This window comes from Ixodes scapularis, unplaced genomic scaffold (genome assembly GCF_016920785.2).
Source record: "Ixodes scapularis isolate PalLabHiFi unplaced genomic scaffold, ASM1692078v2 PGA_scaffold7__128_contigs__length_106722199, whole genome shotgun sequence".
NCBI classification, from domain to species: Eukaryota; Metazoa; Arthropoda; class Arachnida; order Ixodida; family Ixodidae; genus Ixodes; species Ixodes scapularis.
In genome coordinates, this window is record NW_024609882.1 from 96,248,089 (window position 1) to 96,266,766 (window position 18,678).

At 47.4% G+C, this 18,678-nt stretch overlaps 1 protein-coding gene across 1 annotated transcript in view; it reads left to right on the forward strand.

The window, feature by feature from the left end:
- LOC8043830 (high-affinity choline transporter 1) overlaps positions 1–18,678 on the forward strand; it is a 97,106-nt gene that overhangs the window by 74,235 nt on the left and 4,193 nt on the right. Inside the window, exon 7 of the mRNA XM_042286368.1 lies at positions 10,169–10,298. Coding sequence (XP_042142302.1) covers positions 10,169–10,298 — 130 coding nt within the window. The remainder of the gene's footprint in view (positions 1–10,168; positions 10,299–18,678) is intronic.

Here is an 18,678-nt window from a genome sequence, read left to right on the forward strand (position 1 = left end):
TCTTCTGTATCTAATACCACTGGTGCCGTAATCGCGTACTGCCATTTAATATGCGCCTCCATTTTCCTACTCTGGTCAGCAAGCACCGAGCCTTGCTGTCGAGAGTGCGACCACTTAATTCGTCTGTTAATACTGGCATCCTTCTCGGTAACCCGCCGTTCCTCTCCAAAAACTTTCCAGATGTTAATGCCCCTTTACAATGTGCTTTGAGGTGCGTTGGGTAAATATTTATTAAGGCGAAAGCCTTTTATGTCTCATCGTTCAGTCGACCTTCAAGGTCCTTAAACAAAATACGCCAGTGACACGAAAAGTACCAAAACACGTCGGCGACACGAAAGGTACCAAAACCAAAAGTACCAATGACACGGCGCCGAAAGCGTTTCGTCAAAAAGCGTGGTGTCTTCGGAGATTCGATATCACCGGGACCACAGACGACACCACGATCCGAGTGAGCCAATGAAACCGCGCCAAAAGCGCCTCGTCAGAAAACGCGCTGTCTTCGGAGGTTCGCTATCACGTTTACATCAGCGCTTGGGCTTTCACCTTCAAGTCGGCTTAGGGATAACGTAAAATACCTTTTGAAGTTTTAGCTTTTATGGTCGCGATAGCAATTCAGATTCCCTGTTAAATGTATTGATGATCCTGAGCTGGTGCATAATTTCACCAATTCGCCTCCCCCCCCCCCTCACACTTGGCGTTGAAATGCCTCTCCATAATTTAGGGGGAAGGAAAGTTCGCTAAATTTATCGTGATGCTCTCATGGGCTACATGGTTGCCTTGCACTTTTGGGGAATTTTTATTACGTTATGAAACCGTAGTCTTAAACACCGTCGCATGTGAAGTAGATAAAAATAAATGAAGGACGACATTTTGCTGAAAGCAACAAGAACGACATAACGCTGAAACAAGAATATCGAAAAATACGGCTCCTGAACAGACAACGCCATAGTCACGCATGAAGAGCCTTCTAGGCCTCGAAATATAGAGTTTCTACTTTTAGGACTTTGTTGGCTGTCGTCTTTTATTTATTGCTCTCCGAACCACAGAGGTTTCTCTCGGATACTTATTTTCAAATGTAAAATAGATGCGCGCATTTTCTTAAGGATGGCTCGCACATTTGCGCATGGGCGCGATCGACTGCGATGGCACCGAGTGCGACCTCTTAGGCCGCGTACACACTTGCGGAAAACTCTCTAGCCGTCGGCCACACTTACTGCGCCTCAAAAACGGCGCCGTCCACATCTGATGCCACCCGCCGCGTTAGCGCGACTCCGGGCTCTCTCGGATATCAGAGCAGACTGCCCCTGGCTCGAGGAGTGTTCAGAAAACTTCTCTCGCAGACTTCCTGTTTCAGTTAGCCTGCAGTGCCGGCAAAAATGCCCAACACTTCCTCGGAGATACGAGAAGGCAATCATAAAATAACGAGAAAGCAGCGACAAGGTGTGTCTGGGGCCATTCACGCCAACTTTATTCCACGCATCTTCTTTGTGGGCACTGTCTTGGTTGTTGCATAGACGCCTCTTGTCGAACAGGGTTGAATGATTTAGTCTCGATCAGTATTCCTACCGACACAACGATAACAGCGAGATGGCGCAATTTGGACAACCTGGGAACAACGACGACTCCGGCGGCAATCCCAACAACTCGGACGACTCGGCTAACATCTGACGCCGGCAACATCTTCGGAGCGTTCCGACTGATGGCGGCGACAAAGAAACTTTTTCTGCGCTGTAGAAATCGGTCCCGGACCGAATACCCCCGCGGTCGAATATTATGTCGCCGGCGAGGGGATTGCTTCTCCCTGCTTCAACTTCACCGCGGATTCGCCTGGGAATCCGCAAGTGTGAACGAGCCAATACTGCGAAAAAGCACTTGGAAGACTGGGGTCATCTATTGGGTCGGCCGAAACGCGGGAAAATTTACTGAAGGTTCTATTTGCGAAATCACATATTTCCAAAATCTACGAGAAATTGTCGCTTATCACATTTTCAGAATTAGTTCGACCACAGGGTGAAAGAAGTATCCGTAAAACATACCCAGATCGAAAGTATTTCAGAGTTTGGTGACCCAGACGTGATCGCCATGTAGAACGGGTGAAATGCAGCTAGGAGAGCCCTCGGACCCGCCGCTAGCCACTGTTGCAGCAGCCGCAGTCCGCCTTCCACCATACTGGGACCGCAATCCGCGAGTTTGGTTCCTGCAAGCGGAATCACAATTCCACCTCGCAGGGGTCACCACACAGGGTCTGAAATATCAACGTCCGTCTCCTGCCTGTTTCTTTCATCACAAGAGGAACCAGACAGAGCTATCGCCGGTGTGTTTTTACAAAGCGATCACAAACTGTTGCAACTTAAATCACCCCTCCCCCCGAATGACGTCAATATATTTCGTTTCAGCTTTCGTCAGGGCGCAGCCGACGCTACTAGCTAATGCTACCGATCAAGCAGCGTCCAAAAGGCCAGTCACTTGGTCTATTCTGTTTCCAATTGGTTCAGTAATGATAGGACACGTAGAGGTACATGACAAACGCCACGAAGGTGCTCTTTTGACGCTGTCTCATTGCCCGCATCAAATGGTAGCGTCGGCTGCGTCGGGGCATTAGGGGAAACAAAGTGCACTGAATTCACGCAGCGCCGCATACAGGTCGCGTCATCGTCGCCATCAGCGTGTCTCGCAGCGCCTCACAATGAAGTGAGACGCTAGTGGCGAAGCCAGACGGACTTGTCTGCCACCCTGCAGCGGTGTACCTTGGCATGGCCTTCTGTATGCTCACAAAGCCTGGCAGTTCGACGACGGAGCCATAAATACCCGGTCGCAGATTTTGATCGCGAGGATCTGATAGCGTTGAGCCTCAAAGAGTCATTTCTAGGGGAACCTGGACGTCAGCGCACAGCTTTTGCAGCGGCGAGGACCCGAAACATACTTGCTCGCTCTGGAGGAGTGTGTTTCGGCGTCTCGCCGCAGCGGGGCGCCAGTCACGTGGCTCTCCTCTCTTCCGTTGTCTGCTGCTCCACCTTTTCAATTTTGGCGGCTGATTCTCGTGGTGATCTACCAGGCTGTTTACAGGAGGCTATGACCCTGGTCAAGCTTCTACGTGTTTGTAGCTTGGGGCGGGTCGGGTGTCCGCTAACGACAGCGTCATGCGCAGGCTTTGTCTTCTTTGTAAAGTTATTCCAGGCCATGCCATTATACTGAAACACAAATATGGGAGTCAGCCTTTAAGGGGGCGGTGGAACGATGTTTTACTTTGTGCAAATACGACTTAGTATGAATACCAGATATCTGTAACCAGGGCTCTTCGTTTTCGGAGAAATCCGATAATATCCGAAAACACTCGTCGGTAAAAAAATATTGTGAATTCGGATCTATTCAATAAGCTCCAAACTCAAAAACTCAAGTACAGAAAAAAAAGGAAGAGGAAAACCTTAAAAGATTAAAGGACACTTTTTTCCGTCCACTTTTTATTGTTTCCAAGTTTGATCGTTCCACTTTTTCCTTTCGAAAAGCTTAAAAAATGCATGTCCTCCGAACCCTTTTCAGAAAAGGCAGGAGTATTATCCTCGACAACGGCCGAACCAAGGTCAAATACATAGCCAGTTCAAGCGGGGTCTTCCCTCCCGGATATCTTTCTAAGACCTCCACTCACCTTTCTGGGACCCCCTTTGGTGCAGACTGAGCCTTTGCACACGTTCCCCTCTCATCCTCGTTGACGACACAAATTCGAGATTCAGTCAGTTGCATTAATGTGGCAATTTGGGGAGTTGGTTCATGATGGTAGACAAGCACCGAAAAAACAGACGAGGACACGAAATTGGCGTAAACACTGGAGCACTCGAAACTATCGAGCATTCATTTTTGCCACTAATGATCTAAATTTTGATATCCGTCTCTAGTTTTCATCATATTTTATTGTTCTTCTCAAACATAATTATAGTTGAAATTGAACACTCTGAAATACTAAACACCAATAAAAACTCAGAATTTTGACTGTCATAAAGGAATGTTCCAAAAAATCAGAATTACGGAGAAAAAAAAAATGAAGTCCAAAAAATGCTTTCCGACTTTCCTCAAACATTTACTCTGAGAATGCATTATCTGGTCTATAACCCAGAAAAAAATGCGTTAACATTCCTCCTTGTACGATGGTAATAAAAAAAAAAAATGTAAGTGTTTTTTTTTTAGCTCGGAGTCACAACAAGCGGCCAAATGATTTCAAGTCTTTTTTTCCGTTAATGTTGATCGTAGCCCCGCGCAGGGGTTGGCAAAATACAGGTCACGCATTGAGTTCCAGACATTGTGATGGTTCCGCTACTGTCGTCATTGAAGCGATTTGACACGAGCCCCTACTCCAATGCTTGTCGAGCTATCCATTGATTGTCGCGAGCCCGAATAGAGTGCTCCCGGAATGCTCGGCTCCAATCAATAAGCCGAATTTAAATATCGTCATCGGGGGACTAGACATCTTGACTGGGGGACCCAGCGACCCAACGTTATTAGATTCGCTCAGTTGCGGAACTGCTCATAGACGCTGCTTGCGCAAGAAGTAGCCCCACTTCTCTTTGCGCCCACAAGCCGCCTTCGACGCACCGGGCGGCTTCGATGGTAACTGCGCAGTGTGTTCTATGGAATACGCACGTTTCCAAGCGCAGCGTCTCGATGGCGTCCTACCGTCCTCTACATGGACATAGCCTTCGAGATTTTTCGCGCGCTCTGCTCCAGCTTTGTCCAAACTTTCGGCTGCCCCGCAGAAAAAGCGAGCAGAGACAGTTCTCTACATCTCCGCGCATGCGGCGCTTCTATTCAAACCGAAAACGGAAACAGACTCGCCTCAAAGCACGTTGTCATCTGTGAGCTCGACGCATGAATCTTGCAGTTTCATTATTATCGAACTAGATACAGGTAAGTCGATTTCTGTTGATTCGTAATTTTTATTCGCAGCTCCTTCGCGCTCTCTCGCTGTATGATACCTCAGAATGCAAGATTTAGTGCGAGTCTATATTTGTCCTCTGCGAATACCGTCTGAATCGGCGACGACAGCCCTAGAAATATTTTTTTCGCCATCCATGAGAACATTTTTCTAAACTTAACTTATAGGCACGGACATTTGTTATACACCTTTCGCGCTTTGAAATGTTAAACCTCCAAATTTCGATCAACCTCTTCCTCGCCAATGGTCTTTTTGTTGCGGCGAGATGCGGGGAGCACATTTTAAGCTGCTCCTAATTTCCGTTCACCGACGCTAAATCTAAGGATGATAATTTGCTGCTATTTTTTTCTATTGTTTGGTCTGGTTGTAAGCGGCACCAAGCGACCCACAGTAGCAGTCTCTACCGGCGAATTCAGTGGCCTCAGGAGCGCAGCCAGCGCGCGAAAAATCTCGGAGGTCATGCTTTGGAACACACAGTTTTGCAACGAAAATCGAAATGGCGCTTCAAACGACGGGATGCACACTGAAGGGAATAGGCGGGGGGGGAAGCGAGAGGGGAGAGATACCCCCCTTCGTGGTCTTTTCACAACAGAAGTAATCTAGCAACGTTGCTGCGACCTCCAAACTTCGTCATGAAGTTTTGCGAAAGGCAGATTGAAAGAAAACGCTCGGCCTTTATTCATGACGTTACACCGCAACAAAGAGGCCTCATGTCAATGGCGTTGCATGCGAGCATATTTGCGTCCCACTAGTGCCTCTTAGCAGACTTGTACACGTTACTGAAAAATAGTAAGGAATTACATTTACAATTACTCAAGGCTAAATTGTAATTTATTACAATTACAATTACCCTCTTATGAAAGTAACTGACCGTTACTTCAAAAAGTAATCCGTTACTGTCGGGGCGTTACTCATAACATTATTGTCCTCAAGTCAGAAACAAAGGGAAGAGGGTTATTCCACCTGTTCCATTTAATGACCTTGAGTATTTTTAGCAACAGCTGGCTCTCGAATGTCTCGTCAGACATTTTGCATTATCTCTTACTCAATATGTCGACTGCTACGCTGAACACCATTTGAGCCGAGGCACTGGATGGGAGTGCCATATTGTTCCTCACGAATGCTTCCTGCTCTGCATTGGGGTAGCGGACATTTCATCGAACGCCGTTTCATCGAATGAATGGACATTTCATCGAACGCTATTTCATCGAACGCCGTTTCATCGAATCGCTAAGAGCCGTTTCATCGAATTTCTCTGTATTGAGTTTTGGGGCATAGCAGTGCTTTATAGATGTTTTGCCTTACATTTGTTACGACTAAGATAGTCACTTGTGAAACTGTCTTTAGGGTGGAGCCAAATTACTAGAAATAAAAACCATTGGTATAAAAACAAATGGGCATGCGACTTACTGAAAAGTTTTACTCATGTACCTGTCAGAAAACATGACACTGGAGGTAAAGGACCGACACTTAAAAAACTTTTGAATGTCTGTGTCGTTTTTTTTTTTACCGGCTGTCCGGGGGTTTCGGTAATGTGCCATTCACACCAGCTCATTTGCACACTTACGCTTAGTTGAAGGTTTATTCACGAGAAGCATTTAACTGCGAGGGCAGCACGCTTATAATAAAACGATACTCTGCCAGGAGATCACACGAAATAAAATATAATGATACTCTGATTATAAGCTTTATGCCCAGATTGAACGTTTCTTCTTTTTTTTTAAATTTTCAAACTCTACAGAGTCAAAAGCTGCAGAAAGTGTCAGCCAACATGGTTTCGGGCTACACCTGGACCGGAACCACCTCCCCTTCACTGTCAACTTTATTACCGACCCTTTTGCCTATGAATCATCTTCAGGACGCTTTCTTAGGAAGGCCAACCCGCACCAGACAATAGTAAAGCCCTGGGTGTACTCTGTCACCCAAGAAGACAGAACCCTTTCGGAACCTCACATAACCCAAGGTTACAGGTACACGCTGTCAAACAATAAAGCACTACCCGCTTCCCAGAAAGCACATCGTGCTTTCTGTTTTTTTCTTGTCTAATTTTTAATTGTTTCATGTGACATGGAGAGGGGTCATTGTTTCATGGAGGCTTTTTTCTAGAAGCAGGACATGTTCACAATGGAACTTATATCGTCACTGCATACTGTGATTTAAAGAAAGGTAGAATTAGATCACGTTGTGTATAAAAATCAAAATAAATTGCAAAAATATTGCAGGTTGTAACAGCGTTCGATGAAAAGGCGTTCGATGAAACGGCTTCGATGAAACGGCGTTCGATGAAACGGCGTTCGATGAAACGGCGTTCGACGAAATGTCCGGACCCATCTGCATTGAGCTTTTTCAGCGAAGCAAGAGAAGTACTATTTACCTCGAATGTAGAGCAAAGCTTCGTCGTTGCAGCCGTTGCCTGCTATCCGAGAGATTTAGTAGATCCTTCCGATACCTCCGATACCCGCGATAACGTACCCGATAACGATATGATGCATACGCAAAGACGGCGGCGAAGCATTGCATGGATATCGTTATCGAAGTCATCGGACCGATCTACTAAAATTCTCCATTCTCTAAATCGCGAAGCTGTAGAAGTCATCAATAGCAAAACATAGTTGTAACAGTAAGGTAATAATTAAATAATAAATAACGTTTGGCTCGATATTCTTCTTCCTTTGGTTCTGAACAGTTCGAGCCTCACTTGAGAAGTGTGCGAAAGAAAAAAAGTTTCCAGTATATAAAAATAAGTAATACAAGAAAAAAGAACACTCATAACAACAATTAATTAGAACGTCGGTTAAAACAGGAAAATGTAAACGCACGTTCGCCGTGTGTACCTTTCTTGGTGCCGTTCAAAAACGCACGGAGCACGAACCGACTGCAGTTTACTCCGGTGCACTCCAGATAGACGTCCGCTGATACCACGGGCAGCAAAGTGTAGAGTACTAAGTAAGCCGCGCTGTGGCCCCCACTCACGAATTTCATTCTCTCCTCAAGCCCAGAATATCAAGTCTACGTCAGCCACCATTATGCTTTATTTGTAAAAATATCTGCTTGTGATAAGATGCGTCCTGTTGGAGTGAAACAGGAAGAAGAAGAAAGGAAGACTATTACCATTTTTTAAATGCTCGCAAAAAGCTGACTCACAAAAAAAGTAGGGTAGACGGAGCGTTGTCTCGTGTTGTGACGTTATGAAAATGGTCGTAGTCGCTATAACCGAGAAGGACATTGTTAATTCTTTTCAGTGCACTTACCGCCTCGAGCTTCTCGAAGAGGTGCACAATCACTTGGTGTCCTCCTCTCCCCGTCTTCGATCGCAAAGAAAAAACAAAGGGACTAAAAAAAAAAATCGGAAATAACTTGCCCCCTCTCTTTTTCTTTCTTTTTTTTTTTGTAAATTGTTTATTTGGAGTTTTTTGTCATTGATGTTAGGGTCTAAATATGATAGATTCAGGGGCTTGGTGTTGCAAAAAAAGGCTTTCCGGAACTGAAGAGTGCCAAGCCTCCCTTTGCGCTGGTCGATTCACGTGACAGTGTCACTGCGCTCGACTTTACAAAAAAAAAAAAAAAAATCTTTATTTAGAATGGGGGGGTGGGGGTTGGTTCTGAAAAAAAAAAATGTAACGGGTTACAAGGAATCCGTTCCGTCAAAAATGTAAAGGAATTACTTGAAAATTACTCTAGAAAATATGTAATTATTCCGTTACAAAATTACTGACAAATGTAAGGGATTACAAGTAATTTCGTTACTTCTAACGGATTACGTACAAGTCTGCCTGTAAGCTCGTCTAAAATGAGAAAAACATTCTCACAGAATATCGTCGCACAGCCCATTTGAAAGGGAGGTGCAACAATTTTATTTCCTTGCTTATATACCAGTTACAGTGATTCTCTGGCGTATGAAACACACGTTCCTTAGTTTTTTTTTCTCTAGTTTAAAGGCAGAGGCAAAAGGGAATTAAAGTAAACAAGCTGCGTTTTTTGCCTCAACTTGCAGCCAGAGCATGCGGCCAAGTGATCTGGACCCGGTTATAGACCTTTTTAGCGTTCTCTCGGCCCCCGGCCACATAATAAAAGTATCCGGTGTAAGCGACAAAAGAAATTCAATTTGTAAATAGTTAAAAACATAAAAGGGAGGCAAAACGAGACAGAATGACGGGTAGGCTTATACCCTGAATGTCGTCTATTGGTGTCGTGACGGCAAAATGACGTTTTCGCCCATACCGGAAGTGAAAAAAAAAAAAAATTCAAGATAGCGGCGCGTTTGTGGAAAAGGTCTTTATGCTGTCAATGTTTATATCAGCCGGCCGCTGGAGTTGGCAGAGCACAGGATACGCGCTGAGTTCCAGACATTGTTAGGGTTCGGCTATTGTGTCAAGAGCGACTACCCGAATGCGTGTCAAGCCATTGATTATCGCGAGCCCGAATAGAGTGCTCACGCAATGCTTGGGTCAAACCGCGCTTAAACATCGTCACCGGTGGACTATGCCAACACTGCGTCCCCAAACTACATCTTAAAGTTTTGCGAAGGAGACATTGAAAGAAAATGCTCGCTCTGTTCTTCAAATTACACCGCAACGGGGTGGTTTCTCGGACATTGTCGTTGTGTGCGCGTCAGCCTCAGGCATGTTGGCTTCATACATTTGTGTTCCGAACATTTCCTCGGACAGTTTGCTTGAATTCGTGTGAAACGTTGTGACTATCGTTTCTTTACTCTAAAAAGACAAATGAATAAATCTTATTCTCTTTTAAACGTTCAGTATAAATGAAAAGTGTGCATAGACTTCATTAGCATCACTTTTTAGAACAAGATAATGCGACATCAATTTTGGTTTCGTTTCGGTTTCAACTGTGCTCCATGACGCGCATCTCAACTGGAGTTGTTAGGTGTATGTACCGTGTACACCGGACAACTTAGTTGAACTCAATGACAGTTGGGAGATGCCAACGATCGTTCGCTTAATACCAGTTGAGATCCCTCGTGTAACTAGGCTAGTGTCTGCAGTTCTTTTCCATAATGTATTATAAGTGTGAGCTCGTCTTTAGAATGTATTGTTTTTTCTCGCGTTCATGATCACGAACAGTGATAACCCAAATACCAATATCCTGCCCCTTGTTGTGTCCTGCTCTTTCTCTTGTCCTCGTCCTTGCTGCGCACAAGCTTGCATAAAATGTCAAACCAGTTCGCCCAAAGAACCACTCTTCTGGAATCCTGTCACATTCGCGCGTCGAAAAATATTCCAGAACGTGTTCCAGAGGGTGCTGTCCGCGAAGACCGAGTTCCGGGCCAAAGCGATCTGTTACGTCGGCGGCGTGGGCTCCCTCATCCTGTGCGTGCCAGTGCTGCTTCTGGGACTCGTCGCCAGGACTGCCCGTAAGTTCCTTGGTTCTGACGAAAATTGGTGGCGGCTTCTATCCCCACAGCGCTTGTGAGGCTTCAATAAACAAAAAGAAACCGCAATATACTACTTGCGAGGTGAGTACCTAAGCTCATGTTACGCGATATTACAAAACAAAAAAGAGCATAACAGCCTTTCCACTCTCGTGAAGAAGGAAGACCAGCGGAGCTGTACTCGATACACTGTGTGCTTCTTCTTCGTCGTCGTCTGTTCTTTGCGCCTGTTTCCTACGACGAATTCCCACCAACGCGCCCAACTATCCACTCTTCTATGATAGCTGGAAAGGTTGGCGCCATCTACGAGCGACGGCGGCAACTATACTGGTTTTGTGCTTGCCGCCGTAGCTTATAGATGGCGGTAGCTTTCCAGGTAGGTTTGTGTCGACATACACGGACACGATCCTGGGGAACCTAGCCCTTAACAGCTCCGCTGTAAAAAAACACAAACCCCTGGTAGGGCATTTGTCTCTCCGGCTCGTCGCCCGTCTTCCCCCGGCGGAAACGGCGATCTCTCCTAGTAAGGGTCCCCCGGTTCTACCCCTCAGCGGAGACGGCTGAACTGTTCGCGACGTTGGCTCGCGAGATGTCATTTCTAAATGAAAACCACTCTTAGTGTCCCAATGTAGTGCTGCAGCGTGTATAAAATTGTGTCACAATCATCTGGTGGGCTAGTTGGTTGATCATATGGGTAATTAACAGCGCAAACGCGACAAGGTTTTCAGCGCTCTATCCTGTCTCCCTTGTCTCTCCTTCCTTGTCGTATTTGCGCTGTTAATTAAACAGTATAAAATTGTGCCTTATTAAATAGTTTTAGCAATGCGTATAAAAGCAAATGCAAGCCTTGTGGTTTTGAATTAGATTTGCGTGCTCCACGCTGCGCATACACGTCGTTGACATGCGCCAATCCACGACTGAAATTTTGGGCTTCGCGCACGTGCAATATGGAACACGCAACGTTAACGCAAACATACAATCCTTGCGTTCGCTCGTATACCCAATACTAAATCTCGCTTCTGTTCACCGGTTTCCAACGCCATCGAAACGTGCTGCAGTGAGCAGACGTGCAAGCGGGTATGCGTTCCTTCGGACTGGAAAGGTTGAGATTGACAAACCGACGTCACGTAAAAATGAAAGAAACTAAATGTTCATAAAAAAATTGGTAATCGAAAAAAAAAAGAAGCTATACAAGAACAGAATTTGCTTTTTTATTTTTTATTTTAGGGCTTTCGGTTCGGAAGGATCGGCGGCGACTTTGGAAGCTTTGCCGATTGCCAAAAACTCGCGACTCTGATAGTACCAGATGCTTTACCCACAGTTCGTATTATTTTACGAGGATCTCTCAGATTACCTAGAATCTTCTCATTTTTTTATCTCATATTATAGCTTTTCAGTTAATAATGCTGCAATTGGCTATAGTGATGATAATTGGCACACTTTTGATTGCCATACTTGTTCGCGTGTTTGAAATTAGGTCATAAGCAACAAATTAATTTAGAGCTTGAAAACTGCGAATTAAAATATCTTAATTGTATTATTAATATTAATACAAACTGAGGCAATGTAGGACCCCAATAAACGCCACGATCACAAAAATATGCAATTTCATCATAAGCCTTTTCAGAACGGTATAATTTTGTTTTCTTTTTAGCACTAGAAAAACTGACATCGTTATCGCGATCGACACAGTAAAACACTAGATGTAATAAAAAGTAATAGGCGCCTCGTATTTCCTAAAAAAAAAAATGAAAATTACATTTCTGCTGTTTGATTTGCATTCCGTCTTTGGGTTTTTGCACTGAGAACAGCTTTTCTTAAATTTTTGTCAGCATATCATAAAGTGGAATAGTTTGGAATATATAGAATACCTGTGGGATATTTTGTAAATTTTGGATTGATTCTGTAATTTTTGTGTGTGAATGGTGTTAAAGTAATTAATCATCTTAAAACCCACTAGGTAGTTAAAAGACCCACGGTTACATATTTTACATTACAATTATCTGAGCGAGAAAAAGCAGCAGGAACACACAAACATCAGCACTGCTATTATTAACCAATACAATATCTTATGTTAATCGAAGGTGTATGAAAGGTGCTGTATTTAAAGGGACACTGAACTCTTCAAAATATTTTGATGTACCTGGATCGGACGCGTATGCCACGAAATGAACTTTCCGAGAACTTTCTTAGCTCAATAATTACGCTGTGAGACACTTAAAAGGTTAAGAAAGAATCAGAAAGTGTCCCCTATAGTAACAAATGAAATCCAAAATCAAGGTTAGTTTCGTTTTTGTTCCAAAATTAAAACGGCCTCGCGGAGTAAATATTACGCTAAGTACCGTTTTTGTTCTCAATATAAAGAGATGACCTGCGCTCATACCACTCTAGCTTCCGTGTAGAAGCGGGAATAAGTTTTGTCGCTCAATGAAGCCAGCACACTAGACTGGCTCAGCAAATGCTATACCCGGCAGACACCTCCAACCAGCACTATAGCTATGGTGCCTGGAACGCGTCTTCGACTGGTGTGTTTACCGCGCCCAAAAAAGTGGCCCCTCGATTTCCGCCTGATGACGTCATGGAAGTGTCATGCTGTCGCCGGTCGCGACCCTGGTGGTGTCTCAGCAGCTGTGGTGGACGTAGCGGACGCCTGTTCTGCTGCAGGTCGCTCCCCACTGTGACAGTACACGGAAGCTACAGCAGCCGGAAGGTGGGACGCCTGGGACGCCGTGACGACAGCGACACTCGCGTTCGCTCGCGCTTTTCGCCAGCAATTCTACGGCCAACCGCTAGGATCGCGACAGTAAACAGCATGACACTACGGTTTCTGTGACGTCATTTGTTGCCACTTGGGGACCACTGTTGCCACTTGGGGACCACATGTATGGGCAGCATAGAACGCTAAACACACCAGTCCGAGACGCGTTCCAGGCACCATATTATAACCGCTTTTTGGAAAACGAGTGGCGCCACCTATAGTGGATTGTTGTCGCGAATAATGAAGAATTTTCAAGACGGTGCACATATTCAGCGCTTCGCGGGAATGTCAACACGCCTAACGCATCTTCCACTTTTACTTTTTGTTATCCGCGTCACTTTTTTTCTTGTACTTGCTCTCGGAGCCACTGACACCAGAACTCACAATTTTCCCCAAATCGCTTCTGTCTATTACCTAATTCTCAACTACTGGAGATCGGAACGGACACAGATTGGATTTGAGTGTTGCATCTGAGTTCAACTGCGACTCGTGTACTCACTAATGGAACACGGGCAGTGCCTCCTGCTTAGTATCAGTGCCAAGCAAAACGGCCTCCCGAAACCGTCGTGCGCCCTCACATGGTAACCGCGTGAGGGCGCCGGTTAATATGGTCCGCCTAAAAAGTCCACAGTTTAGAGATGGAGCAACTCAAACCGTGAGAAGTTTAGTGATTGAATTGCGGACGCGTCCTGCGAAGACTTCTCGTAAGTGAGCATGCGTTCCGTTGTTACGTGTCAAGAAGGAAGGCGGGCGGAAATGCGGAGACGCTTGCAAGCGCTAGGCGCTTTCGTCGATCTCCTTGCTGCCGGACAAAAGGTTCCAAATATAGCGGTCTACGACGCCCGACATATATATATATATATGCAACGGGCATAGTGGCGGGAGGCCGAAGGCGTGGGTATATAACGGAGAAGAAAAAACCCTAGGTGAAAACAGCAACAACGGACGATTTAATCTTCGGCGTTTCGGCCAGAGTCCGGCCTTCGTCAGGAAGGCCGGACTCTGGCCGAAACGTCGAATATTAAATCGCCCATTGTTGCTGTTTTCACCAAAAGTTTTTTCTTCTCAGTTTATATATATATATATATATATATATATATATATATATATATATATATTACATTTTGATTTCCCTAAATTTGTTTCGCCCAAAAATGATTTTTTTTATGGCGTGAGAGTTGTTTGAACTTTTCAAATGGGCGTAAAAGTAGGCATCATTCAATAATTTAGGTAAAATAAGGTCTATTTCTAAACGCTTCACAATTTATTTATGTAATGTGAACGGCATTTTGAGCTTGCTGTGTTGTGAGGATTATAACATTTTTATTGTTATGATATTTTTATACAACTTCAATAAATGCTTTCTCCACCAATCGGACGTCCTGCACTACCCTCGCCGACATAAGGCCAGGGCCACGGCTCAGATCTTTAACATTAGGAAACAAGCTCTGGTTTGCTTAAGAGCCGGAGAAAATATGCCAATTTCAACAATCTGGGGAAGCGCCAAAGCGTGCTTCGCCAAGACACTTTCTCTAGCGCCGGCGAGTAGATGAAACAATTTAAGTAAATGAACGATTCGCAAAACACAAGGCACGTGTTGACGTCTTGGGAACACAAGCGTCACGCGGAGGATGTGTGGTATCATAGCATCCAATATATACTGAAAAAGCCTGGCAGATCGCCACGAGAAGCGCCCGCCGAAATGGAAAAGGTGGAGCGGCGGACAACGGATGAGAAAAGAGCCACGTGACCGACGCCCCGTTGCGACGAGACACCGAAACACACTTCTCCCGAGCGAACAAGTGTGTTCCGGGTCCTCGCCGCTGCAAAAGCTGTGCCCAGGTTTCTCGAGAAATGTATCCTTGAGGCTCCGTGCTACCAGACCCTCGCGCATAAATCTGCGACCAGTCACTCTATGGCTCCGTCGTCGAGCTGCCAGGCTGTCTGGGTAGAGAGGAGGGTGTGGTGCTATATACACTCGGCGTTCTGGGATCCGGTTGGCTACTTCGCGAAGATTCCCACGATGCTCTTGTGCGGGTGCTAGCGGACAAACATCACTTGCGCTCAGAGCTAGTACATCTACCGTCTCGAACCTCGGAAAGATGATCCAGGGTTTCCGAATACGCCGCCAGAGCTCGAGACGAGGTAACAGTACCTATTCCCAAATCCAGCAAAACGGACGGCTCCTAACGGGAAAACACTGAACCTAACAAAATAGGTCCTTTTGCAATTTTTGCTCGTTCCTTGTGGCTTCCGTGATTCTAAGCTGTCGGCTGCTGGCGCGGTCGAACACTAGTTCCGGTGACTCTGTTGGTACTGTTGCTAGCGCTCTGTAGTGCTGCCGGATCGCCGCCCGCTTTTCTGCTGCCTCGACGCTCTTTCGTTACTAATTTTTGTTTGGCACAGGTTCGCCCATTAAACCTTTGTCCTTCAGTTCACTGTTCGGCTTCTCGTCACCTTTATTCCTAACATTTCTGTTGGAGGTGCGGGGTATGAAACCCGTGCAGCATACCCCTACAAGAACTCGGTCAGCAAGCCCCACTTCCCGACGACCTTCCGTTGAAGACACGGAGCATCGTGCCAGCCGCCGTCTTCAAGGGCAAGCTCCTGAACACAGACCACTCCCGGCGAGGACAAGGCAAGCGATAACGACGATCGCTTCTTCGACGGCGCAGACCGCAGCAGCACCCCCGTAGTTTACCTGCCCGTCGCCCCTCGGACTCCGACGCCTTTCCACGGGGAGATCCACGAGGACGTCGAGGACTGGATCCAACACTACGAGCGCGTGGCACGCCATAACGGTTGAACCGCCGAGCAATACCTGCAGAACCTCTACTTTTCGTTGGAGGGTACTGCGAGGCACTGGTTCGAGAACCACGAGTCTGCGCTCACGTCGTAGGACGCCTGCGTCACCGAGCTGAAGCGGGCGTTCATGCATCAGCATCGTAGGCAGCGGGCCGAAGACCATCTCCAGGCGAGGACTGAAGGCCCCAACGAAACGGTCACAAGTTTTGTTGAAGACATCCTCCGCCTGAGCAGCCGCGCCGACCCGCAAGCCACTGACCAGAAAAAGTTGCGCTTCCTTATGAGAGGCGTAAAAAGCGAAATCTTCGGCGGACTTATTCGCAACCCCACGACGACCGTTGAAGAATTTGTTGCCGAAGTGACAAAAATCGATCGGGCGCTAATAGCCCCAACGCGCCACTACCATCGGCTCAATGACGTTTCGACTCTGGCATCTGCAAGCTCAGAGTTCAGCACCAGCACCGACGAGCTTCGCGAGATGATCCGTCAAGTCGTTCACGAAGAACACAAGAAACTGCTGCCTGCTGCCGACACCCCGGCGTCGCTGTCCATCGGTCCCGCCGAAAGAGCCTGTCTCCCGTGTCCCACCGGGAAAACTGAGTGCGGCAATACCGGGAGGTGGTGTTGCCGAGGACCAACGACGCCAATATCCTCCACAAACGTAGGAGTGCTCCCACACTAGCGACAAGACGCATCAGAACGACGCTTCTGTGACGGTGCCGAATAACCTCGACGTTACCATCGACGGCCACGACGCAAAGGCACTCGTCGACACCGGAGCAAACTATTCCGTTTTAAGTGGGAAGCTCTCTCGCCGCCTTCGGAAAGTGATGACGCCATGGGATGGCCCGAAAATACGAACCGCCGGCGGACATCTCATCACACCAGTGGAAAGGTGTACTGCGCGCGTGGACATCCATGGGGAGACCTGTCCCGTGAAATTCGTCGTCCTTAAGGACTGTTCGAGAGAAGTCATCCTTGCCATGGGCTTCCTCTGTGAGTACGGTGCCGTGACAGACCTTGGAGCAAACAGGTTGACGCTGCGAAAGCCCGTCCTACCACCGGAGGGATCCAAAACGACGCCAGCCGCCGTCCGAATCATTGCGGACCACGTGAACCTGCCGCCGAGGTCGTGTGTTCTTGTGCCTGTCGTGACCGATGCAGTCGCCCGTGAGAAAGTTATTCTGGAAGGCGACGTCCAACTGCTCCTCGGGAGAGGAATAGGAGTCGCAAGGGGCGTAGCAGAGCTGCAGGATGGACGTACTGTGGTCCTCGTGACGAACTTTCGACCGGAGGCGCAGCACCTCATGAAAGGTGCCGCTATAGCACACGTCGAGAAACTCCGGGCCAACGCCGAAATCGCCATGATCTACGACGAGCCCTCGCTATGTCAGCCGTACAGTACACCGCCGCCACAGCTCGACGTTAACCCAATCTCAGTGCCACGGAACGACGACAGCTCGGAGACCTCCTCGACGTATTCAGCGACTGTTTTGCGACAACATCGAGGGAGCGCCAGACAACAGTTGCTAAACACCGCATCATTACCAACGAGGATGCGCTCCCTGTGCATCGGCCGCCGTACCGGGTCTCCCCAAAGGAACGAGAGGCCATCCATAAACAAGTATAAGAGATACTCCGCTTGAGCCACACCGACCACCGCCGGACCACGGCGTACCACCCACAGACCAACAGGCTGACGGAGCGATTAAACAAGACCATCGCCGACATGATCTGGATGTACGTGGACGTAGAACACAAGACGTGGGATGAGGTGTTGCCCAACGTCACGTTTGCGTTCAACACAGCGGTTCAAGAAACCACTGGGATTACGCCTTTTCAGCTGGTGCACGGCAGGAATGTGAAGACGATGCTCGACGCCATGCTGCCCCACGACCCGACAGACGCCGGCGCCGACGACGCCCAACTGGTCACGCAACGAGCAGAAGAGGTACGCCAGCTTGCCCGCCCTCGCATAAAGGACCAGCAACGTGTCGACGCTAGCCGGTAGAACCTCCGTCGCCGCAACGTGGAGTTCCAGCCCGGAGACAGGGTGTGGGTGTAGACACCCATTCGCCGCCGCGGACTCAGCAAAACACTGCTAAAACGCTACTTTGAACCCCACAAGGTCATACGCCGCCTTGGGGACTTGAGCTACGAGATGCTTCCCGACGGAGCCCGACCATCAGGACGTCGCCAGCCACGACCCGAAGTCGTCCACGTAGTTCGACTGAAGCCGTTCTACGCGCGTTAGGATTGTGACACCGCATGTTTATTTTGTTTCACCGTAAATTGTTTTAGTCATTTTTTTTTGGCGTTGCATCGGGACGATGCACTTTTAAAAGAGGGGATAATGAAGCCCGCAGGGTTCGATAAAGAATCGCTTGGTCACGGACTTCTAGAGGATTCGCGTTCATTCTCGCACCAGACATAACTTCCCTCCTGCTTTTTTGTTCTCGAAATGTGCCAGTTCATCCTCGTCCCGAGCGCGCGACGCTCGAACTTTCTTTGCCGACCTTTCGAGATAGTGACGCACGGTAGATAAGCAGCTGCCCGCGACCTCGTCGAGTCAGTCTAGCTAGCGCTCTGCAGTGCCGCCGAATCGCCGCCCGCTTATCTGCTGCCTCGACGCTCTTTCGTAACTTATTTTGGTTTGGGACAAGTTCGCCCATTAAACCTTTATCCTTCAGTTCACTGTTCGGCTTCTCGTCACCTTCATTTGTGACAATATGAAAATAACGTAGGAACCCTACAGTTCGACGCAGGGTTGAGGCGCTCGTTCGCCGCCCTGCTACACAT